At 42.2% G+C, this 25,278-nt stretch overlaps 1 protein-coding gene across 1 annotated transcript in view; it reads left to right on the forward strand.

The window, feature by feature from the left end:
* The window catches only part of SOAT1 (sterol O-acyltransferase 1), a 43,598-nt gene extending 21,286 nt beyond the window's left edge, over nt 1-22,312 (forward strand). Inside the window, exons 4-16 of the mRNA XM_080914686.1 lie at nt 6,286-6,437; nt 8,122-8,181; nt 9,742-9,849; nt 12,077-12,359; nt 13,005-13,083; nt 13,787-13,868; nt 14,253-14,298; nt 15,810-15,939; nt 16,757-16,854; nt 18,289-18,387; nt 19,872-20,007; nt 20,513-20,658; nt 21,219-22,312. Of these exons, the coding sequence (XP_080770812.1) occupies nt 6,286-6,437; nt 8,122-8,181; nt 9,742-9,849; nt 12,077-12,359; nt 13,005-13,083; nt 13,787-13,868; nt 14,253-14,298; nt 15,810-15,939; nt 16,757-16,854; nt 18,289-18,387; nt 19,872-20,007; nt 20,513-20,658; nt 21,219-21,275 (1,476 nt within the window). The 3' untranslated portion in view covers nt 21,276-22,312. The remainder of the gene's footprint in view (nt 1-6,285; nt 6,438-8,121; nt 8,182-9,741; nt 9,850-12,076; nt 12,360-13,004; nt 13,084-13,786; nt 13,869-14,252; nt 14,299-15,809; nt 15,940-16,756; nt 16,855-18,288; nt 18,388-19,871; nt 20,008-20,512; nt 20,659-21,218) is intronic.
* Nucleotides 22,313-25,278: the final 2,966 nt, after the last annotated feature.

Consider the following 25,278-nt stretch of genomic DNA (forward strand, 5'->3'; position numbering starts at 1 on the left):
CCCCTCTCTCTCTCTCCCTCTCTCTTTCCCCTTCTCTCTCTCTCCCTCTCTCTGTCCCCCCCCTCTCTCCCTCTCTCTTTCCCATCCTCTCTCTCTCCCTCTCTCTTTCCCCTTCTCTCTCTCCCCATCTCTCTTTCCCATCCTCTGCCCTGCCCTCATCATCCCCTCCTGGGAAAACAGGGTCTCATGTATCCCAGGCTGGACCAAAGGCACAATGAGATTGAGGATTGTGCTGAACTCTTCATTTCAGTCACTGGAGAGGACACTTTTAAATCCTAGTGCCACACAAAAATTAGTGTCATCTGGATTAGATAGAATACTTTAGAAAATGAGAAGAGACCTGGGCATGATGGCATATTCATTAATTATCCAAGCACATGTGAAGCGGAGGGGGAGGAGTTCAAGGTGTCAAGTTTGATGTCTGAGCATTTTGAGACCCTGTCTCAAAACAGTGCAAACAATAAAACCTCCACAAACAGAGAAGACGCTCAGATTCTCTCTCCTCTGGTTATACAACTCACTTTTACTAATAAAAGTTATCATAATTTAAGATTTTTATCTTGATGTTATATCACCACATCAATTGGTTTTACAATTGGTTTTACAAACAGGAACAATATATTTTATCACATACTTTTTTTTCCTCACTGTAGATGTGGTGTAGGCTCATTGCAGAAAACCATTAAGAGAAATACTATAAAAAAGAAATACCTGGAGATAACACTTTGACTCATTTTCCTCCTGACTTTTTGTTTTCCTTTTTCTCTCATACACATGGTTCCATGTAGACAGATTGTGCAAAATTTGCATCTATCTATAGAGGGAGAGTGCACAAACACACACACATACACATGTACATTGCTGTGTGGTTAGTTTGTATATGATCTTAAGGTTTTGTGCTTTATATTATACATTCTGAAGTGATTTTAAAGTGTTCTCATTACAGCTTTTTGTATAGATGTCTCATTGGTTAACAGTGAGGAATAGCTTCTTACTGCTTTTCTAGTTTCTTAGGATCTTTACAAAGACTAATGAAGACATGAAGGAGGTAGATGAAAAAACACAAGAAAATAAAATCTACCCTTTGGTGACTGGGTGTGGTAGCACACACCTGCAATCCAGCACTCACCTGGCTGAAGCATTTCAAATTCAAGGTTAGCCTGGGCTACTCAGTAAAATCCTATCTTTAACAATACTAAACAAACTAACAAAAACATTTAGAAGGTAAAGATGAATAGGCTATTTAAGTAGACGATTAAAATGGATAAGTATGTTTTGACTTAGTGTGGACTAATTAAGTGAGGTTTATTAATATTATATAGAATAAGTTGGATGATAACCTAGTGTGAAATCTGACACAGAGTATCTCAGATGGGCCTTAAATTCAGTAGCCAAGGATGACCTTGAACTTCTGACCCTTTTGCCATTCCACCATGAATGGTAGAATGTCAAGCTGATGCTGTGCTGAGAGCAAACCCCAGGTCTCCTCAACATTAGATGAGCATTCTACAACTGGTCTGTGTCCACGGTTGCTCCCTGCCCTGTTGGGGTCCAGCCTCGACACAGGATCGGAGTTCTCAACTGGAAGCAGGGATATCTGGAAGGCGCATAATAAATAAACACAGACTACTTTTGGGTGCAAGCTTAAGGTTACTCTCTCCTCCTCCTCCTCCTCCTCCTCCTCCTCCTCCTCCTCCTCCTTCTTCTTCTCTCTCTCTCTCTCTCTCTCTCTCTCTCTCTCACACACACACACACACACACACACACACACACACACGCTCATACATGTTCTCATATTTGCTCGCTCGCCTTTCTCTTGACCTAGTCTTTTATTGATACTCTAAAAGCAGGTAGAAAAACACTGTATAATTATTGCCGAATCAAATTCAAAAGAATAACCACATCCCAAAAAAAATTAGGAATTACAATTGTTCCCCAAAGTTTCAAGCTTCCCCTATTCCCAGGTCTGTGGACAAAATAATAATAATTACAAACTTATTATTTAAACTTTAACTTTTGACTTATTATGCTTCAGAGCTCCGAGGTCAGCTACTTGATTTTCCTGTGAAGCCCTAGTGATAAATGACATGGGCAGATCTGCCCGGCCGTGGCCAGAAAGAGTCCAGTTAACCCTTAACTCAATAGTTCCGCTAGCTTTCTGTTCCTGTATATAGCACACAATGACTCTCCTAAGAATCCCAGTATTTTAACTTAGTTTTATATTATATAATTTCATCCATTCTATAGTTTATTATCCAGGAAGCATTCTCAAATATTGTGCAAAACTTATTTCATAACTTCAATAACTTTTTTCTTTCTTGGGGTCCCAATCATTTTCTAATAACTTATTCAAACTTTCTTTGCAAGTCGAGCATTAATATGGAACCACCATTGTGCAGTTATTACATTGTTTCCAAGATGAGAGCACACAGCGCACACCTGGGCCATTAGGACTGTGCTGTTGTGCCCTGTGCCTCACTTTCCAGTTGTTTAAGAATCATTACATCAAGGAACATCTAGTTTCACAGAATCCACCAGAGCAGAAGTAGAAAGAAATAGGAAAGTCAGATATAGTAGAATAATTATGCGCACCAAAGCCAACTGAAAACTGGTCACGCACAAATGAAATCTATACAGCCATTGTCCAGGGCTAAGGGTAGGAGAAATGGGAACAACTGTTTATACAAGGAGCTGCTGCAGACTACTGAGGTGTCTCCATCCCAGCCTACTGCAGGCATCTCTTATTTCAGATGGCAGGTCCCCTGGAGAGATGTGTCTCCTGCCTCTCAGGGCCCCAGACACCATCCTTTTTTACAAGGAACTGCTGCAGGCTTCTGAGATGTCTTCATCCCGGCCACTGCTGGCAGTCCCTGTCATGGTGTGCTGTTCCCAGCATTGCCCCCTCTTACTTTTTGAGACAGAAGCTCAAACTTTAGCCTAGGCTGGTCTCAAACTGGCAGCAGTCCTCCTGCTGTAGCTTTCTGTGCATGGGGATTACTGTTGTATACCACCATGCCCAGAGTGCAGTACCCTGTTTAGGTTGTGCTTTCAGACAAAATGCTCGTGATTGACTTAACCTATATAAGGCTTTCCTTTCTATTAGATCACCTGCCATTTCAACCTGAATGAGGCCTTCCTCCTTATTAGATCACCAGCCATTTTCGGTCTACGTGTATATAATGGCTTTTTAATTTTTTTTTAAGCAGTCTCTCTATGAAGCTCTGGCTGTCTTGGAACTCTCTCTCTTCACCAGGTTGGCCTTAGACTCACAGAGATGCACCTCACACCTATCTCTGCCTCCCATACATATTGATATTTTGCATTTCTTCCTTCCTGCAATTTTAGGTTGTTTTGTTTTGTTTTGTTTTATGGTACTGATTATATATACAGGCAATATTTCAGTTGTTCGGTGTATGAGCCCAGATTTTCCCCAATGTGGCAGTTACAAGCTCTGGGATTGTGTATGCACAACTTTACCTGCTTCTTTTAACCAACCCTCCCACCCCCAGTTTAGGAATTGAACTCAGAGCCTTGCTCCAGCCCAGCAAGATCTGTCAGTGAGCTACAGCCCTAGCTCTTCAATTGACTTTTTTTTTTTTTTTTTTTTTTTGGCTTAGGTTTAGGCATGTGCCACTACCGCCTGGCCTTGTCTTGTTTGTAATAACCACTTTCTACAGTCTTTATAACAAAGAGTGAATTGGTTCAGCTGTAGAACATATAGCAGAACTTTAGTACTGGCTGGTTCCACAGTTGTTTGGAAATGACAGTCACTTAAGTGACTTCTGAATGCTGGAGACATGATATACAAATAGAGGTGGTATTCAGCTAGACATGGCATCAAGTGCCCATAAACTCAGCATTCAGGAGGCTAAGGCAGGAGGATGACCTCTGGTTTGAGGTCAGTCTGGGCTAGAGAATAAGACTGCTTTTCCTCATTGTCAGACAGAGGCATAGGGTCTGCACTCATCTGCGGGCACGTGGATATGGAGTTGGAGCTGTGTCAGAGCTAGGTGTGGCTGCACATGCCTGTAATCTGTCTTCCGGAGGCTATGGCAGGAGGAACACCTTGAATTTGGGGTTATCGTGGGTTACATAGCAGGTTTTTTTTTTTTTTTTTTTTTTTTTTTTTTTTTTGTGTTTTGTTTTGTCTTAAAGAAAGAAAGAAAAGACTCATCAACTAAAATTACTATTATTGTGTGTATGTGTATTGTGTGTGTGATGTGTGTGATGTGTATGTGTGACACTTGTATGCCACTGCTCACATCTGGAGGTCAGAGGTCAATGTTTCTTTTGTACCTAGGGTTCTGGGAGAGTCAGATGTGGGCTGTCAAGCTTGCCCCAGGAGCACATTTACCTGCTGAGCCCTCTTGGTGACTGCCTCCCCAACCTGTAACTTAAAGCCATTATTCAGCTGACAGGGAGTGAGTGAAGGCCTGACTCTGCAGTCCTCCTGAAGTTTGAATAGCTTTCTTTCACAAGTCCTCACGCTTTATGCTCTTTAACTTGATACCTGGGTGTGTCACCCTGTGGGCAGGGTATGAGGGAAGCTGGCAAAGAGAGGTGGCCCTGGCTTCTCCTTTAATGCTGAAAGATCGAAGCTAAGCTTGTCTCCACTTATAGGCAGTACTGAGCTCAGGCCTTTTGTGGCTTGTCCCCTGCACATTTCTTCTCATTCCTGACTTCGGCTCTTGGTACTTGTCTGTTTCAACAATGAGGAACTCCATTCCTGTTGTTTCTGGAATGTACCAAGGACATTGCTATACTGTAAATTTCACAAGGACAGGGTCCTGGGTTTGTCATTATTTATTCTCTCTCTAGTGCCTCACTGCCCAGAATTTGTCCTGGCCCTGGATGGGATCAAAGGATCCTCCTGTCCCTTCTCTCTGGATTCTCCTTCCACAGGACAAAGTGCTTACTCTTTATAAACAGTTTTGTTAGGGCCTTGTATGGTAGCATATGACTTTAACCCCAGTACTTGGGAGGCAGAGGCAGGTTTTATATCCCCAACCTGTCACCCGTGAGAGTATTCTAGAGCTCACGTATGTAGCTTGGGCTGGTCTCAAACTCATAGCATATTATAACCTGGGTAAATATATTCATAATATGTAAATATATTCAAAGGCTGGAAGTATTTGTCTTAAAATGTTAAGATCAGGGTGGAGAAATGGCTCAGACTGTCCGCTCTTCCAGAGGTCCTGAGTTCAATTCCCAGCAACCACATGGTAGCTCCTAACCATCTATAATGAGATCTGATGCCCTCTTCTGGTGTGCAGGCAGAACACTGTATACATTATAAATAAATAAAACTTTAAGAATGTCAAGAACAGCTGGAAGCCTAAAACAATAACAATTGTATATACTTTTATTATGGTGTTGGGTTTGTATGTTTTTTGGGTTTTTTTTTTTTTTTTTTTTTTTTTGAGACAGAGAATCTTCATGCTTCTGTTTCCTGAGTGTTTAGATTACATATATGCACCACTTCATATGGTTCTACATACATACTTTTATAAGATGGATTTATATATAAATATAAATGTACAAACACTCCTAAACATTTTATAATTATGTGTGTGTCAATATTTAAATGTACAGCTATGTACACACACAAATATTCATGTTTTATGATTAAGTACATAGTTATGGAATGTGGGAATAAATATATGAATATAGATATGATACAGAATGACATGGTTTAAAATGTAAACCGTGGGGCTGAAAACACGCCTCAGTAGTTAAGAGCACTTGCTGCTCTTGCAGAGGACTGGGGCTTGGCCCCAGCACCCACATGGTGGCTCACAACCATCTGTAACCTAGTTCCAGCGGGTCTCAAGTCCTCTTCTGATCTCCACAGACACTAGGCATGTACCTGGTGCATATATACACATGCAGGCAAAACATGTAAAAATAAGTCAAATCATTTTAAAAAGCAGTTTACAGTATAAATTGTGGGAACTCAGGGGAAGGGATATCCTTACAGAAAAATAAGTGATAATTACATAATACAGATATGACGCACTGAGCTTTGATCAAGGTCAGCTTTTTGTCTACACAGCAGCTTTGACACCAGCCTGGGCTACTTGAGATCCTATCTGGGGGGAAAAATAAGAGGAGGAAGGTGGAGGGCATTCACTTTTTTAATGGGGTTTGCATTATTACTGTTTTCAGTAGCCATGTCTGTGAACTTCCTGTGAAGCAGCTCTGTGTAAGGAATCCTTCATTTCTTCAGAGAAGCGTTAACCCACATGCGTGTGCTGACATTTCCCTTTATGTGTTTTAAACCTCAAGGAGCTGAAGCCACTGTTTCTGAAGGAAGTTGGGTGTCACTTTGATGACTTTGTGACCAACCTCATTGAAAAGTCCGCATCTCTGGACAATGGTGGGTGTGCGCTCACAACCTTCTCCATTCTTGAAGAAATGAAAAACAACCACAGAGCCAAGTGAGTATTTGAGCGCTTAGTCAGACGTGGAGTGCAGTGGATTTCCCTGTCGGGTCTCACCGCTTCTACTTCATTGTATTGTATTGTATTGTATTGTATTGCATTTTCTGAGTTAGATTCTTACTATATTGCCTTGGCTAGCCTTGAACTCTCTACGTAGACTAGACTAGCCTCAGTTTCACAGAGCCTGCTTCTGCCTCCCAAGTATTAGGATTAAAGACTCGTTTCTGTTTGACTATTTTTGATTGTCAGTTCTCTCTTTCCATGTGGGTCTCATTGAACTAAGGTTGTCAGGTCTGGTGACGAGTACCTTTACCTGCTAAGCCATCGCACTGGCCCAACGTGAGGTTAGTGATGTGCACATAACCTCTTTAGTTAGCCAGACCCTCATTGTGTGGTTGGTACTATAGCTCTCAGCAACAATTGTAAGATCTCACAGTGAGGGTTTAACCCAGAGTTGGATCCAGAGTCCTTGCTTTTAACCATGCCATTCCATGCCTGTTAGAATTTATTTGGTGTGTACTTTTAATAAAGTACCCCATAGTTAGGATATGATTTTTCCATTTGTTCAGTCACCAAAAATAAGAGGGAAGGTATGAGTGGGTAATACGTGCTGCTTTGCTGTTCCGGGCTCTCTCCCAGTGTCTCTGGAGAAGGGTTTTGAGAAGCAGTAGCCGACAGCTGTGCCCAAAGTAAGATAGAATGTAGGGCACTAAGATACGAGTTTTTATTACCCAAAGGCAGCTGTTAGGAGTTGATGCAAGTTTTTTGCCACTGGGAAGAGCTCCAGAAACTTCCAGGCAGAAGATCGTTGCTGCCAAACCTGAGTTCAGTTCTTAGTTTAACAGGGAGGAAGGAAAGAACTGACTCCTACAGTCATTTCCTCTGTACACATGCACCTGCCACCCTTCCCTAAACAAGAAATGGAATGAAATGTAAAAAGTAGAAAAATATCGAGACAGTATGAGAGGACCTGCATCCCTCAGCAGTGTGCAGTATGAGAGGACCTGCATCCCTCAGTATACAGTATGAGAGGACCTGCATCCCTCAGTGTGCAGTATGGTGGGACCTGCATCCCTCAGTGTGCAGTATGGTGGGACCTGCATCCCTCAGCAGTGTGCAGTATGGTGGGACCTGCATCCCTCAGCAGTGTGCAGTATGGTGGGACCTGCATCCCTCAGCAGTGTGCAGTATGGTGGGACCTGCATCCCTCAGCAGTGTGCAGTATGGTGGGACCTGCATCCCTCAGCAGTGTGCAGTATGGTGGGACCTGCATCCCTCAGCAGTGTGCAGTATGAGAGGACCTGCATCCCTCAGCAGTGTGCAGTATGAGAGGAGGACCTGCATCCCTCAGCAGTGTGCAGTATGGTTGGACCTGCATCCCTCAGAGGCTCTTAGGATGAGTGATACAAAGACTGCCTTTCTATGGGTGCTGGAAATAGGAAGGCTGCTGATTCAGTGAGGATTCTGATGTAGGTCCTACATAAATAGGTATCACCCACTTCAGTTCACGTCAGGAGTGGTGAGAGAACATGCATAAGGCCCGAGTGGAAGGGAAGGAGCTCAGTAAACGTTAGTTAGTCAACACAGATGCTGGTGAGCAAGCATCCTTTTGCTCATGGAGTAAGTTTCTTATCATACCTCCCCTGCCTGTGTTTTGTTGTAATTTTTTTTTCTTTTCCAGAGATATGAGAGCACCTCCAGAACAAGGGAAGATTTTTATTTCAAGGCGGTCTCTTTTAGAGTGAGTGATAATTGCTTTTGTTAATTATAAGTTTAATGTGGGAAAGAAAAATAAAGCTGTCCTGATTTATAGAATCTCTGCTCACTCTGTCCGTCCGTCTATCTGTCTCAAGTCCATATAAATCGTGAACTATGATGTCTTTGTGTTCCTTCTTGCTTATCTTCTGGTTCTCTGTCTTGCTTCTCTGGAAAAGATGATATACAGAAAAACAGCTATCTGTCCTTGACAAATTCTTTGAAATTGTGTTACAAAGAATTGTTTATCAAGAGGGGTAGAGTAGAATTCACTTGAAGAGAGTTTGGAACTGCTGCCTTCTTAATATGTTTGTGTGTTTTCCCACCTTATTTTCTTGAGTAAGATTCTTGATGGTTTATTCAAGGCTACTTAAAAACCTCCCTGACTGTTTAATCTGGTGCTTCCCAACCTTGATGAGAAGGCAGAGCCTTTTAAATTCTGATCCTGTTGAAACTGGGTTTTGTTTCAAGAGAGGGATCTTCTTAAATTTATATCTGGAGAAGAATGCAGGCTTCTTATATAAAAATTGCATTATTGCAAACTTAACAAAATGAAAGGAGCTATAGCTTAGTGGTAGAATTCTTTCCTAGACCTGCCTGAAGCCCAGAGTTCAGTCCTCATTAACAAGAAGGGAAAGAGGGGAAATTATCAATTAAAATATACTTGAACTTTAAAAAAAAGAAAGAAGAAACGTGGCCAAGGAAATGACTTAGCTAGGTTTTTATTAGGTTTTGATGAGCCTTGAAATAGAGGCCTAAGAATATTTTAGATCCTTCAAAGCCGTTTAGAAGATGCACACACTTCCCAAGTCCAAGGCCACAGCCCTTGTCAGAGTTGGATGCAAAGGCTCTCAATGGGGAGCAGTCCTCCAGAGGGTCATTTCTGGTAGAAGGAAAACAGCCCAGTCTGAAATACCACCGACCATCAGAAAGTAGAAGGTGTGAGGAAGGGCTGCGCTTTGAGTTGGTGGCAGGCAGCTGCTTACTGTTCTCAACAAACTCATTAGTGAAACCCAGAGGGTCTGAAAGTTGGTTGTCCTTGTCAGTGGCTAGCCTTTGTGCACACAGTAAAGCACCATGGGTGGGTTTTCTCTGTGCAGATCGCGCAGATTGTCCTCTAAGGCATTCGTGCTGTTCCTGTGAGTCACTGTCCTATTTTGGAAAGCAAAAGTTTAAGGATCCGTTATTTTCTACCTTGATTTTGTCCTTTAATTTCTGCATATTGCAGACTTAATATTGTATTTGTTTCAGCTTTTATGTTTTGTTGGTTTGGTTGGTTTTGGTTTGAGACGGGATTTCTCTGATAGACCTGGCTGTCCTGGAACTTGCTGTGTAGACCAGGCTGGCCTTGAACTCGGAGCTAGAAACAAACAAAGGTTTTTTTTTTGTTTGTTTGTTTGTTTTTTTTAATTTTTAAAAAGAGATTTCTTGAAATGTAGATTAAACATCTTGTAAACTGATTTAAAGAGTGCCTTTGCTGTGTGATACTTCAGAATTAAACATAGATTATTTATTAATTCATGACTTGCTTGTCCTACACTTGCAGCGAGCTGTTTGAAGTGGACCACATCAGAACGATTTACCACATGTTCATTGCGCTCCTCATCCTCTTCATCCTCAGCACACTCGTCGTGGATTACATCGATGAAGGAAGGTAAGGCAACAGACTGCTTACCAGCTGACGTAAAAAGTTAACTGTTCTTATTTACTTAAAAAAATTCTAAGGCAGCTGCTTTGGTGATGAATTTCTTCTCTCCTAAAAGTAAAAGGGAAGAGTTTCATTTCTCCTCACTACCATTAGTAATAATCTCTTCTGAGAAAGCAGTCTAGCCAGACTCAGATCTATAAACCGCATGGCTGACAATGGCCTTGAGCTCCCAATGTGCCTCCCTCCCTCCCAAGTGCTGGGCCGAGGCTGCAGCCTTTCTGCTGTGAGGACACCGACTACACACTACAGCTGAGGTGCCACAGCTCTTTAAAGTGTGCACTCTCTTCAACCCATTAACATTATAAATTCAGCTTGAAGTAGCTGTAAAAACAGACAGAGCAGTTAACAGGACTGACATAGCTGAGCAGTCTGTCTTACTACAGGGAAGGCAAAGCCTCGTCATCACCAGGACAAACAAGTCTAACTTCCCAGGCATGTGCACAGTTTATTTTCCTTTTGGTGGTAACTTTTGGAAAATTACACTTTCAAAGAACCAGCCTTACAAATAGATACTCTTACCAAAAGAAATACGCTTTTCCAAAGAACTCAGTATCCAAGTTCAGAAAACTAGTTATAAAAGTATGTGGTGGTATCGGCTCCAGGCTTCGCTCAAGCCAGGCTCTCACCACAGATGGCTCTGACTGACTGGGGAGATGAACTCACTCCCAACAGTCCCTCCTGTGTAGGCAATTATCTTATTGCTGAATTACACACAATTTATTTTCTTTGGCAACATCACTAGCTAACACCAAGGGACAAGTGTAAAGTTTTGGGCTATCAGCACCCCAAGCACTGCATCTGCTCCTCTGTGGAGGCCTGGCTGCTCACACCCTACAGACAAGTGTGCAGTTACTTCACTCAGTATCACCAGTGAAGAGCAATGTCGGCTCCTTCCCACATCTGTGAGAAAGGAAAAGATGAAGTGGAAAAATGAACACCTGGATACCTATCAATTCTTCAGGGAATCTGTGTCATAAACTCGACATGACCTAAACTTGACCAAAATTTTAAGTGAATTTTTGCACTTAAAAAATAGTAATAACTTACATATTGAAATTGTTGTTTCACATACTAAGCCCACTTCAAAGGCTTGCTGTGATACTGCCGAGGAACTTAGACAGGAAGCTCACTCCAGAAGTTTCACTACACCTGTTTTCCTTCATATACAGAACCACCCACTTAAGAGACTTCCTTCCTCCCAAAATGTCACTCCAAGTTCAAAGTGAATTAGAGTGGGTGTGGCAGAAAGAGCAACTGGAAGCATGTCCACACAACAGTAGAGTAAGCACATATACAAACACTGTATGCAAATGCACAGGAGTAAGAAACGTCCCTGTGGATAAACATATACAGCTGTTGATGGCTTTGAGCTAGTACAACCGGAAACATCTACAGAAGCCACAGTGAAGGCAAACACACACTCAGAACAGCCCCACCAACTGGTCTCCCAGGAGCTCCTTAGAGAAGAGTGGAGATGCTTAAGAAATGCTCTCTTCCTAATCAATCATCTCTGTTTAACTAAAAACACATCTGCCAGCATGCGCTTAGGAATCCCTGAGCCCCGGGCTTTAAGGGCATAGCAAGCGTTCTCCACTTTGGCCAGCCTCTGCTTCAAGGTGTACAGCTTCTTAGAGACCTCATGGGGCCCAGCGTTGCCAATGAATGAAATTCCATTGTAAACCTGCCATAAAGCTTCTGCTTTCCTATCACCTGTACATATATGATTTCGGGTGTCTGTAAAGACTAGGATCCAGAAATGATAGAAAACATGAATATGTATCTCTCTGAGACTGACATAATTCCCTTAATCAGATTTTTTTCCAGTTGCATCTATTTCCTGTAAATAACTATCATTCTTTAGACTGAGAAAATTCCATTATATATATATATAAACCACATTTTTATTACACATCCTCCACTGATAGACATTTAAGTTGGCTTAATAACCTAGTTCTGTGAACAGTGATATAATGAACATATGTGATATGCTGACACCCATGACCTTGGTGTGTTAATATTTCCAAAAGTCAAAAGCTTGTGTGTGTGTGTGTGTGTGTGTGTGTGTGTGTGTGTGTGTGTGTGTGTGTGTGTGAAAGAGAGAGAGAATTTTGGGATCTGTAAATTCATTGCATATCAAAGTTTCAACTTTTCTTTTCTTTTCTCCCCCCCATAGGCTGGTACTTGAGTTCAATCTCCTGTCCTATGCTTTTGGCAAATTTCCTATTGTTATGTGGACGTGGTGGGCCATGTTCCTATCTACACTGTCAATCCCCTATTTCCTGTTCCAGCGCTGGGCCCATGGTTACAGCAAGAGTTCTCATCCACTGATCTATTCCCTTATCCATGGCTCTTTCTTCTTAGTCTTTCAACTTGGAGTCCTAGGTTTTGTACCAACATATGTTGTCTTAGCATACACACTGCCACCGGCCTCCCGGTTCATTCTGATACTTGAACAGGTAAGAATTCGAGTGTTCCTGGGAATGATGTCATGCTTAGCTGCATAATAATAATGGCTTGATACTGATCTGTTGTTAACTCATAAGTATCTCAGTACCACATGCATACCAGCTGAAGCCCTCTTTTCCTGCCATCTGCTCCCAGCTCCTGGGATTGCAGGGGTGCCCCACCATGGATGGCTTTAGAATTGAAGTGGTTAACTGGGTAATATTTTTAAAAGTTCCTTCTACTTCAGTTATTTGGATCTTAAATACATTATATTGAACTGTATTGTTTTGTTTTGTTTGAGGCACGGTCTCTCTACATAGGTCTTGCTATCCTAGAACTCACTGTGTAGACCAGGCTGGCTTGGAACTTAGAGAGACCCATCTATCTAACCCTGCCTCCCATGTGCTGGGTTAAAGGAGTGCCCCACCACACCAGGCTCCTTGAACAGATTTTTTATTTCCCATTAAACAAACAAACAAACAAACCTGTAATATTCATGTCTGAATTTGGAGGTTTTTTCCCCCACCTTTGTAAAGGATAACTTGAGTTGGTATATGCAGATCTAAGTTCTTTTGTATGAAAGTTTTAGCCATTGTAGTTCTGGAGTTACTTATAGGAGACAGATATAGGAAATTCATTTCCCTCTGCTTTGACAGATTCGTTTGGTAATGAAGGCTCACTCGTTTGTCAGAGAAAATGTGCCACGAGTACTAAATGCAGCCAAGGAGAAATCAAGTATGTAACTGTCATCTTAGCCGGTTATTGATGGGACATCTCATCATCTGGCTCTGTGAGGACATTGTGTCCTGTAGGGACTGTATTGCATCTAAGTGCATGGGGTCAATATTGATTTGGAAGACTCATTGTTTCTTGACTATTCTGTTTTGTCCTTTTATCTACAATGAAAACAGTTATCCTCAGACTCCGGTAACTTAGCATCCACGGAATGTTAGCCTCACTCCACAATGTCTGCTTACTTTGTAAACTGTTGCTTCCCACTCTGGAGTTTGTATCTTAGTCACTGGAATGGCTTAGAGAGATTGGTAGTGCTGGGCTGTGGCATGAATAACAAATCATCTTAGTAGACCAGGAAGAAAAATGGGAGCCAACAGGTTATGCTGTTCTTTCCTGTTCTGTTCTTTTGTTTGTTTGGTTTTGGTTTCTGTGTTTGGTTTTTTGAGACAGGGTTTCTCTCTGTAGCCATCAGTGTCCTAGAGCTCACGCTATGGACCAGGCTGGCCCGAAACATTTGCCTTCCTCTGCCTCCAGAGTGCTAGAGTTAAAGATGTGCCTACCACTGCCCAGCTTTGCAAACTTTCTTAGTCTGCCTGAGATTAAAGGAGTGGCCACTTCCCTCCCCCACTTCCCAGTTCTTTGGCTCTCAGGCTTTTCTGGGTGAAGTCAGAGATCTTGTAATCCAGTAGTTTTCCTTTTTTAGGTACAGTGCCGGTACCCACAGTCAACCAGTACCTGTACTTCCTGTTTGCTCCTACACTTATTTACCGTGACAGCTACCCAAGGTAACCGTGAAAGGGGGAGGAAGTATGTGGGGCACGGAGGTGCCGGGTAAGGGACAGCTTTGGAGGCAGGTAGTCCATACAAGGCCACAGAGAAGACTGAATGCCTTCAGTGCTCATTCTAGCAGGGCAGTGCTAATTAATAGTTCTTAATGGAATTATATGATCTTGTTATGATTTTGATGTTAAAATTGAGGGGGGGGGCATTGGAGACTGGTTTCAAGGCTTTGTGGCACACTGTCTTGTTAAACTATTCCTCCAGCTCATAAATGACATTTTGTGTAGAAAACCATTGTTAGGTTATTTACATTGTAGATAAAATGACAAAGCAGAAATAGTTCATTGATTATTTTTAGAAAACCTTCTTTTTTTCCTCTTTCTTTTTAGGACTCCTACTGTAAGATGGGGTTATGTTGCTATGCAGTTTTTACAGGTAACTTTTAAAAAACTGCTTAATGTGTTATTGATTGGTATATTTTGTTTTTTATTTTTAATATTTTTATTTTATTTTTGTAGCAAATGGGCTTCTTGTCATGAGGCAGAGGCAGGCAGGTCTCTTAGTTCAAGGTCAGCCTGCTCTACAGATCAAGTTTCAGGATAGCCAGGGCTACGCAGAGAAGCCCTGTCTTGAGAAAAACAACAACAACAAAACCAAATGGGCTTCTTTTAAAATATATATATATATAATTTATCTTTATTTTATCTGCACGGGTGTTTGTCTGAAGGTATGTCTGTGTGAGGTGTCAGAAGCCTAGGACTTATAGACAGGTGTGAGCTGCCATGTAGGTGCTAGAAATCGAACCTGGGTCCTCTGGAAGAGCAGCCAGTGCTCTGAACTGCTGGGTCATCTCTTCAGCCCCATACATTATTTTGAAATAGGATTTCTCTGTTAGCTAGCTCTGGCTGTCCTAAAACTCACAATGGGGCTGGAGAGATGGCTCAGTGATTAAGAACACTGACTGCTCTTCTAAAGGTCCTGAGTTCAAATCCCAGCAACCACATGGTAGCTCACAACCACCATCTGCAATGAGATCTGTTGCCCTCTTCTGGTGTGTTTGAAGACAGCTACAGTGCACTTACATAATAAATAAATCAATCTTAAAAAAAAAATCTCACTTATGTTGGCAAGGCTGGCCTTGAACTCACTGAGATCTGCTTGCCACTGCCTTCCAAGTGCTTAGTTGACACATGTGCCGTCATGCCCGGCTCTTTTCTTTTAAATCCATTTACAACGAGCCAGGGTTGGTGGCTCACTCCCTTGATCTTAGCATTTGGGAGACAGAGGCAGGTCTGTATAGTGAGACCCTGTCCTAAAAACAAAAGAAACAAACAAAAACAGGTCAAGAATGCTTTCTATCAAGACTAAAGCCTTTTAAGTTCTTCCACCGCAGGCTATGGTATGTGCTTTGGCAGTGTCGACGTTCACTTTCTTTATTAGAGAATATTTAAGTTAAAGTAATTTTGTTATTTCAGTAAGAACCTAGATAGCTTTCCCTTTGCCTTTTCCTGGGGGGTAGTGGCATGTGTGGGGTCTGCTTAGAACTTCCCATTCAGAAATCTCAGAAAATTTTATTTTAAATTCTGTTTAAGGCAAATAGTTGTAAAATGAGTTATTCTAGGGTTCATAAACAGGTTCTTTGATAATCGTCTAAAAATGCGATTTGGACCAGGTGTGGTGAGACAAATCTGTAAACTTAGGCTGCTGAAGCAGGGGGATTATTGAGTTTGAAGCCAGCCTGGGCTACATAGTAGTCTTCAGTGAATGGTCTTGAAGAACCATGGTAGATAAGACGCCTGAAAGCCCTCTTTGAAGGGTTTGGCCGTCTGTGCACTGGGGTTAAGTGGACGTGTGTAAATGTTAGCCATACACGTAAGTCTTTGGGAGGAAGCCATGCCTTCTCTCGTTCTTTTCCAAGATGCCATGGTTTGCTTTGTGTATTCCAGGTTTTTGGTTGCCTGTTTTATGTATACTACATCTTTGAGAGGCTCTGCGCCCCTCTGTTCCGGAATATCAAACAGGAGCCCTTTAGCGCTCGTGTCCTGGTCCTATGTGTATTTAACTCCATCCTGCCAGGTAACCTGGGTGCCCCTCAATTTGTCCATCCACATAGATAGTCAGGAAGAAATCAGGAAGCTACTGTTTGGAGGTTCCCTTAGTCCCCTGGTTTTCCTATGAAGTTAGGTGTGCAAACACCCATCCACCACTTCTCTGACTGTTTAGGAGTGAAATGCCTTTGTAGTTTCACTTCTTGCTTTTAAGTCTGCTTCCTCCAATGGTGGGAAGTCCACATTTATGTCTGCCTTCCTTTACCTATTCAGTTCTCTATAACCGGTCAATCTTACCATCAAATACCCATAAAGTCATTGGTAACATTCTCTAGAGGACACAGGATGCTCTGGCCACATTTTGAAGTCTAATTTGCCACCATTTCTTACCTGCCTGCTTTTCACCAGATCTTGTCTCTTAGCTTCATTCACTCAGTGTACTTTTTGCTGGTAACACAGAGGTTCCTACTGTGTGCTAGTGCTAAGGATGCAGGTGTGGACGGTGCAGGCAGTCTTTACCTCAGGGAGCCTCCTGACTTAACCATCTTGTCTCCACTTGCTAATGTTAGCGTTGTCTGTTGTCACCTTTTATTCCTATAAGAAGACAGTTCTGCTGGGTAAACCTACTGTAAGCTCTGTGGGATTAAGGATTATATTTTAAGATTTTTTTAAAATTTATTTTTATATTATGCATATTAGTGTTTTCCTGAATAAATGCCCACCATGTGCTTACAGTGACTGTGGAAGGCAGAAGAGGGAGTCCAGTGCCCCAGGACTGGGAGTCACAGATAGTTGTGAGCTGTCATGTGGTGGAAAGGTGCCTCACGGTGTCACTCTTGTTTCAGGTGTGCTGATGCTGTTCCTCTCATTCTTCGCCTTTTTGCATTGCTGGCTCAATGCCTTTGCTGAAATGTTACGCTTTGGTGATAGGATGTTTTATAAGGTATTGTATACATTATATAGCATATACACTCTGTGTGTGTGTGTGTGTGTGTGTGTGTGTGTGTGTGTGTATGTGTGTGTGTGTGTGTGTATAAAACTGAAACATATATATTTCTCTATGTAGCTGTGGCTATCTTAGAACTCACCATGTAGACCAGGCTAGTCCTACAGAGATCCACCTGCCTCTGCCTCCCCAGTGCTGTAATTAAAGGCATGTGCTGCCATGCCTGGCATTTCTAATAAATTTAAAAATTCTTGGGGTGGGGAGTGAGCACACACATGTAGTACAGAGTTCATGTGTGTGCAAGAGATGGAACTCAGCCTGTCAGGCTTGGCACCAAGCCCTCTGACCATCTGAGCCATCCTACCGGCCCTCATGTTTCATTTTATTTACAAGCTAAGTATTGAGTTTTGTTGACAAGTATCACCAGCTTTTTGACACAAATCCTGTAAGATAATTTTCTTTTCTTTTCTATGAGTTTTACCAGTGTTCAGTCTGAGATTTTGATACAGGTATAATTAGTAATGCAGGTGCTGTTACATACTCTGCAGGCTGAGGCAGGATGATTACCTTGGGTTCCAGGCCAGCCTGGGCTGCATTAGAGGAAGACCCAGTCTTGGCCTTCCTTCTTCCCACCTGCACAGGAACAAAGTGATGGCTGAGTCATGTAAAGACACAGTGACTGCGGTGGGAAAGTGCTTGCCAGAGGGCACCATGCCAGCACCATCACCACTGTTTCAAGTCGGTCATTTGTCTTTTATAAAGTGGCTTCAGTGGGCCAGTCACTTAGGACGAGAGTATCTACAAGAGAAATCATTTTCTTCACATTCAGTGTTCTTTCTGCTTCAAATGGTGTTAGCCTGCTGCAGCTGGCCTTGTCAAGTGTGATGTTTTGACTTCAAGTCTACCACTCCGTTCTCAAAGGCAGTCAGTGTGGATGGCAGACTTTAGATATCTGATTCTGTTAGTTTTACCTTGAAATTGGGAGTCAGCATATAAAAGAGACATTGGGACCCCATCTCACTCCCTTATAATTAAATGTTGCCACAGTGGTCTCAACCGGTCTGTTTCTATGTGTGCTCAGTTCTTATGTTTAATAAGGTGGAGAGGAAGTTTACTGACTGCTGTCATGGCAAACATTAGATTTAAGTTATAGTGTGTTCTGTATCTTTCATTATAACATGTTGATAACAAGGCAATGCACTCCGAGACTTATACTGTGTGTGTGTGTGTGTGTGTGTGTGTGTGTGTGTGTGTGTAGTGTTTGTATTAATACTAACTGCCCACATGCCTTTTGAGATTTTTAGCATCAGTGTGTGGACAAACTATGTTATCATAATGTGCTCCAGGCTGTTTACGTCAGGCATGTGTAGTCTTTGGAAATGGTCAGGGTGTTTGCTCTGTGCATGATTTTATAGCTTTTCTCTCCCCCAGGACTGGTGGAACTCTACGTCCTACTCCAACTACTACAGGACCTGGAATGTGGTGGTCCACGACTGGCTCTACTACTACGTTTACAAGGACCTCCTCTGGGTAAACAGGAAAACCTAGTTGATGATACGTAGGACAAGAGGATTCTGAGGGACTTAGATGGCTCAGTTCTCAGAACCCGTGTGGGCAGCTTACAACCACATGGAACTATAATTCCAGGGGATCAGACACCTTCTTCTGCATGTACCAGCATGCATGTGGTACACATATATACACATAAAAACATAAGAAGTAAATCTTTACAAAAAGTCTCGAATGGTAGCATACAGCCTCCAGCACTTGGGAGGCAGAGGCAGGTGGATCTATGAGTTCAAAGCCAGGCTGTTGTACATCATAGGTTCCAGGGCAGCCAGCCAGAGCTACACAATCAGGAACTGTCTCAAAACAAAACAAAAGCCAGCCAAACAAACATGAAAGAAATGAAGATTCTTTTGCAGGCAGTGCTGGGAGAGCTGGGGAGCGTTGTGTTTAGTTGCCTGGGAAGAAGGGGTTATGGCTTCGTGCCCTTTTCCCTGGAAGTTTGCATCTAAGCACCCATGTGCTGTGAATGGTACTGATGATGAAAACCATTGTGTATGGTACTAGGACAGTATCATGCCTTTCTCTGGACTTCACTGGTTACAAAATTACAGTTCTTAGAGGTCTATGTGTAGGAGCTGAAGTGACCCAGCTTCCAAGGACCTTTAAGAATTTCATTGCCCACAAATAATTTTCCTCTATCCACATCTCCATGTTCACACACTCTCTCACCATCTCTTACTTGCTCTCCCCTCTCTTCCCCTCCCCTTCCCTCTCTTTTGTCCTTTGTGGACCAGGCAGGCCTGAAATTTGCAGAGATCCTCTTGCCTCTGTGTACCACATGCAAGATTTGAATTTACATCTCTCCAACCAGAGGCAGGTTTATGTGAGCCATGCCTGGGAGCATAATGTATTTAGAGTAACTTGGTATAGTCTGTACTTCTGGTTAGCACCGGTGTCTCTGATGAATTTCACTGCTAAGTAGGTGTGTCATGGCCTCCTGACTGACAGCATCCTAAGGAAAGGGGCATGTGTTAGGCTGTGAGTTCTCTCTCACAGTGAAGTCCCATGCTAGGCTGAGACACATCTTATTTTTAAATCTTGGTTTTAGAAAGGATGTCTGTTCTTGTGCTCTATACAGCATCCCTCTGATGATTGGGATGTGAGCTTGGCATGGTTCTGTGAGACTTGGAAGGTGGTGGGAAAAATCAGGAGTTTAAGACTAACCTGTAGTATATGAAACCCTCTAGAGCTTCCCAAAATTGCACCTCAACCCAGAAACCAAGCCCTCGTCACACAAGGCTCTAGGCAGGACATTTCATACCTAAACTAGAGAATCGAACATGTTCTTACAATTATCTTAATAGATTCAGATTAACCTAAGGAGTAGGTTGGAAAGCCATATGCAGTTGAGCAGGTGCCTTTAGTGTGTGATACTCGTGTCTCATATTGTTTGTGCATAGTATTTTGTTTAAGTTATTAATTCTGATATTTTCTTTGTGTCATAGTTTTTCTCGAAGAGGTTCAAGTCTGCCGCCATGTTGGCCGTCTTCGCCCTGTCCGCGGTCGTGCACGAGTACGCCCTGGCTGTCTGCCTGAGCTACTTCTACCCAGTGCTCTTTGTGCTCTTCATGTTCTTTGGAAGTGAGTGACATGGCCACTCCAAAGGAGAAAAATAGATAGGGAGGAAACTTTGAAGTCACTTAGCAAAGCTAGGTGGTGACCCCAAAGGCAGTCAGAATATTGCTTTGGAATAATTGCATACGGCTGTGTCGCCAGGTGTTTGCACACTGGAGGGAGGTGTGAACCAGGTGGGCTCTTGGCAACCAATAGTAAACACTTATTGTGCAGCTCCTGAGAACAGGCCCATGTTTGATCATGTAGAGAGAAACCCATAAAATTAACTCTATGAAATGCATTTTCACTTTGTTTCAGTACAGTTGGTTTTCTAATAATTAGTGATAGTAGTAGGGAAAACTGATAGATCTCAGTAGTTAAGTATCATTTACTTGTAGAGTAAGTGAGCAGGATAAAGGATGCATATGAAAGCTCACTGCTGGGAGTCAGCCGCAGCCTAGCCTGCGTCTGAGCCCTCATCCCCGTTAACTGCAACTGGATAACTGTATTTTTGTTTTCTCTCTAACTCCAGTGGCTTTTAACTTCATTGTTAACGACAGTCGGAAAAGGCCAATCTGGAACATTATGGTTTGGGCTTCTCTGTTCCTGGGCCAAGGAGTCATTCTGTGCTTTTATTCTCAAGAGTGGTATGCCCGTCAGCACTGTCCTCTGAAGAACGTGAGTTGCCAGCCCAGCTAGCAGTGTGATGAAAGGGGTTGGGTGGTGCTCTGGAGGGCAGTACAGAAGTGGAGTGAGGGTTGTTTGAAAGGAGGGAGTCTCTGCGCTTTTGCTCTGGTTTTGTTGGTTCCATCTTTCCTGTCTTGGAAAAAGTACTTCATCTTGGAGTGGATCACCAACAGTCACATGCATATCCTTTGTTATCTAGGCTTACCTCTGTGTAGACTTTAGGCTAAAACTGAGTTTTGCTAAAATAAGCCGTCAAGATGCCGAGAGACTCTCTGCTCACCATTTGATCCATGATCCATGTAGTGGAATCCAGTTTACTGAAATTGAGAAACTTCTTGGTGAAGCTTCTCAGTTGAATTAATTGGTGCTGTTAGTAGAAAGCATCTCAATGTCTTTTGAATTAGGGGGTTTCTTTTACCTTAAAGGTGACTGAAATGCTGGATGTAAGCTTAGAGAAGTCAGTATGTAACGTTCAGCTAATATCTACCCCATACCTAATTCACATGCACCGTGGACATAAATAACCATTCTCTTTATTTCTCCCATTGTAGCCTACATTTCTGGATTATGTCCGGCCACGGTCCTGGTCTTGTCGGTATGTGTTTTAGAAGCCCTGGCTCTGCCTCCTTTCTTGCCATTGAAGATTGGCTGTTCTTCCTGTTTCCGAGCCCATCATCCTCAGCAGTTACTGAATATTCCTGTGCTACGGTGTTTGGAGCTCTCTAGCTTTTCTGATGGCTCACCTGGAGTTGGGCTGTGGGAAGTTCACTTAGTGATTTTTTTTTTTTTTTAATTCCCTTTGGGGGAGAGAGGAGACCAACAGCTGAGTGCGGTGTTGGTGATTTTTGTAGGGTTATCTCAGGTCAAGCCTTGGTAGTTCTGTTTATTTCTTTGATTCCGTCCAACCAGAGACTAAACATATCTTGGCCATGAATCAGCCAAAACACATCTTGGAACTTAGAAGCGTTTTTATGCACACTATCAGGAGGTAATCGGGTGCAGTTGGGAAGAAATTTTGTTATTTTTGGTAGAGAAAAAAAATACCTATTTTCCAGAGATAATCTTGTTATGCATCCTGCACATAGCCTTTGTTGCAATTCTGTTTTGCCTCCGTGCTGGGAATGGATCGGGGCCTTGCTCAGGGGCAGCACACTGAGCCACACCCCTAGCCCTTCCGTTGCATTTTTCTGAAAGTTCTGGTCTAGTATTTTGTTTTTCATTTTCTGTATAAGTTGTGATTCTTTTAAGCAATTAGTTTTCTTTCCCTTGAACTTAACACTAGTACAAATTCAAGAGTCAGAAGTAGAGAAAAGAAAGACATTTTCTTTTGAAACTTCAAAAGTCATTTTAATATGGACTCACTAAGCTAGCTAGCCATGTGTTTTTTAATTATTCTACCATAGATGTTCTGTGGAGGATTTTATTGTTATTGGTTTGATTTCATTTTTTTTAGAGGTGGGGTCTTGCTATGTAGCCCAGGCCAGTCTTGAACTTGCTATGTAGCCTGGTTGGCTTTGAACTCCTGACCTCTGCCCCTGCCTCCCAAGTGCTAGGATCATAGAAGACCTCTCCATGCCTGGCCAAGATGGTTTTTTTTTTTTTTTTTTTTTTCACAAACTTTTAGGTTATAACTTCTTTGAAGTTACTCAGAGTATCCTTTGGTACAGTTGTTTTATTGTGTAACACCTAGACTAGTGATTCTGTAGTGGAAGTTTTAATTTCTCTCTACTAATACTACTAAAATGGCTACTAAGGATCCAGAAGCTGGCTTCTGAAACGTCTGCTTGGTCATTATACTTTACAGTATATTTTTAGATAAAATAAATTACTATGTGATCATTTGTAAGGACATGTTCTGATTATGTGACATTTGCAAATTGTGAGGTGCCATTCCTCACCTGGTGTGTCAGGACCTGTTGTGCTTGTGTGCAAGGGTGAGCCTTTGTGTGTGAGGACTGTGTATCAGAAGGGTATCACAGACCATGTAGTTCAACTTCCTGCCCAAAGAAATGAGCTTTACAAGTTGCTCACACTCATAAAATCCATGGCAGTCACTTCAGTGGTTTCTTGGCAACTATCCATACAGTTTTGGGAAGTGCTTTCAGAGTAGCTTTAAAAATGACTGAGTCTCACAAGATCTGTGGTTTATAATCACTCCTTAGAACCACGTGTCTGCAGGCTCCCTCCTGGCTCCATTTACCACAGCTGGAGACGAGCTGCGGCTGTTTCTGTGGGTTTCACCATCAGCAGTTCTTTGTCTGTTCCCAAACAATGGTGTTCTGTGTCGTCACAGAGCTATAGCTCCTCAATGAGCCTGTGAAGAGAGCCTATAAAGTCCTGGCTTGTGTCTTAACGATGAAAACAAGCTGGTCACTTTTATGTGTAATCGCATTTTAAATGTAATGAGGAAACAGACTAGCCTGGGACTGGGTTAGAAGCCAGGCTTCTGAAGCAAGGGCTGTGCGTGCATTTTCAGGAACGGGTGTTACTTTGTAGCAGTTCTCCATTCCAATTTGTTGGAGTGATTATGACCGCCCTTCCCCCTCGCCTGCTTTTTTTTTTTTTTTTTTTTTTTTTTGAGACAAGGTCTTTCTCCACAACCCAGATCCTCCTGCCTCAGCCTCCTCAGGTGCCAGAGTTTATAAGCATGTGCTGCCACAGCAGACCTTTCATTAGGAATTTTTTCTGTCAAGATTTTAGGTGATGATAATGCATGTAAGACTGCAAACTACTTAGAATTCAAAGAGTGTCTTAGGAGAACCTCGAAAATACAAAACCCTAAATGAGGTGGCCACTTCTGTGAAAGCAAACTGGGTTGGCAGCCATGACCACATTGCTGGCTAGAGTTTTTTTTCAAACCACGTCTGAACTTTTTTAAAATAAAATAAAGCCAAAACCTTTTGCTAATAGTGTGTTCCAAGTGGCTTGGTTTATATTGTTCACTGTTGTGCCATTGGGAGAAAGTTGTTTTCTGTTAAGAATACTTACTTGCCTACAAAGTAAGGATTTGGTGTTTCTATAAGAAGTATTAAAGATGATAACTGTGATTTTAAGTGACCACACAAGAAAACCACTGTGTGTACAGTGTTTCCCTTTGCATTTGGATGTCTGCTTTGGTCTCTTCTTACTTCTGTGTTGGATGTTTTTATCCTCAGATAAGAGGGAGGGGGGCAAGCTTAGGGGTTTTGTTTTGTTGATGGATGAATGCATTGCCTGGGTAATGTTGCTTGCCTTATAATAGAATTCAATTAGAACACCAGGGCTGGGATTTTTGTTGTTGTTGTTTGTTTTTGAAACAGGGTCACTCTACATGTCTGTCTGTCTTAGAACTCGTGTTGGCCAGGCTGTCCTCAGACTCACAGATCTGCCTCCCAAGTGCAGGGTTTAAAGGTTGCATCACCATCCCTGGCTAGGACTGTTTTTAACTTGTCAGTAACTACAGCATTCAGCAGTGTGGAAAATGTACCCATTCCCCTTATTATATCCAGGGTAAAAGTTGTTGATGTTGGCAGTTAAGAAAGTACAATATAAAAGTAATTGTATTTGTAAACATGGTTACAGAACTAATTCATTTATGATATGTAATTTTTGTTTTGAAACTTAAAAATTACTCTTGCTTAAAAATTGAATATCACAGATTTTCTAGACAAGTCATATTATGTTTTAAAATCACTCACTTGGTCTATATAACCTAAAAAGATTGGATTTAGCCTAGTAATGGTGGTTGGTGTCTTTAATTCCAGCACTTGGGAGACAGAGATAGGTGGATCTTTATGAGTTTGAGGTTAGCCTGGTCTACTGAGGGAGTCCCAGTACAGCCAAGGTTATACTGAAAAACTCTGCCTCTGGAAACCAAAACAAAACACAAAGATGGAATTTATTAGTTGCCAAGCGAGCCTGTTTTTAAAAAATGTCTTGTTTTGCACAGGTATAAGACACTTTGAGGCAATTCTAGTTACATGTTTGTGGGAGTGTGGATGAAACTAAAGCAATGGTTATCAACCTGTGGGCAACAGCCTCTGGGCAAGAGTGTCAAATGACCCTTTCACAGGGGTCACCTAAGACTGTTGGAAAACATTTATAATTCATAACAGTAGCAAAATTACGGTTACAAAATAGCAATGAAAGAATTTTATGGTTTGAGGGGTTACCACATGAGGAACTGTATTAAAGGGTCACAGCATTAGGAAGGTTGAGAGCCATTGACCTAAAGTCATGTGACTGTAGCAACAGGACTCGTCATAAAGTGTAAATAGTTTAAACTTTTGTGACATCATTTGAAAAATTAAGTTGTGGGTATTCCTCCTTGTCGGTACCCCCCATTTTTTAGTTCTTTCTCACCTTTTCTTAATAAATGTTTACTCTGCTCAAAAAAAGGGGGAGGGATTGTTTGGGGTTCTTTGATGTTCTTGCCTACCCCACACAAACCCTTGATAGGCTTGGCCAAACAGAAACTGTGTCTGAAGGACATAAAAGGAATGAGGTCATATGTACCCGTCATCCCAGCTCTAGAGAGTCGGGAGAAGAAGGATCACACGTTCCAGATTATTCCTGGCTACACAACCAGTTGAAGTTGGAGACCAGCCTTGGCTGCAAAGTGACCTGTCTCTC

The sequence above is a fragment of the Micromys minutus genome, assembly GCF_963924665.1.
Source record: "Micromys minutus genome assembly, chromosome: 1".
Lineage (NCBI taxonomy): Eukaryota > Metazoa > Chordata > Mammalia > Rodentia > Muridae > Micromys > Micromys minutus.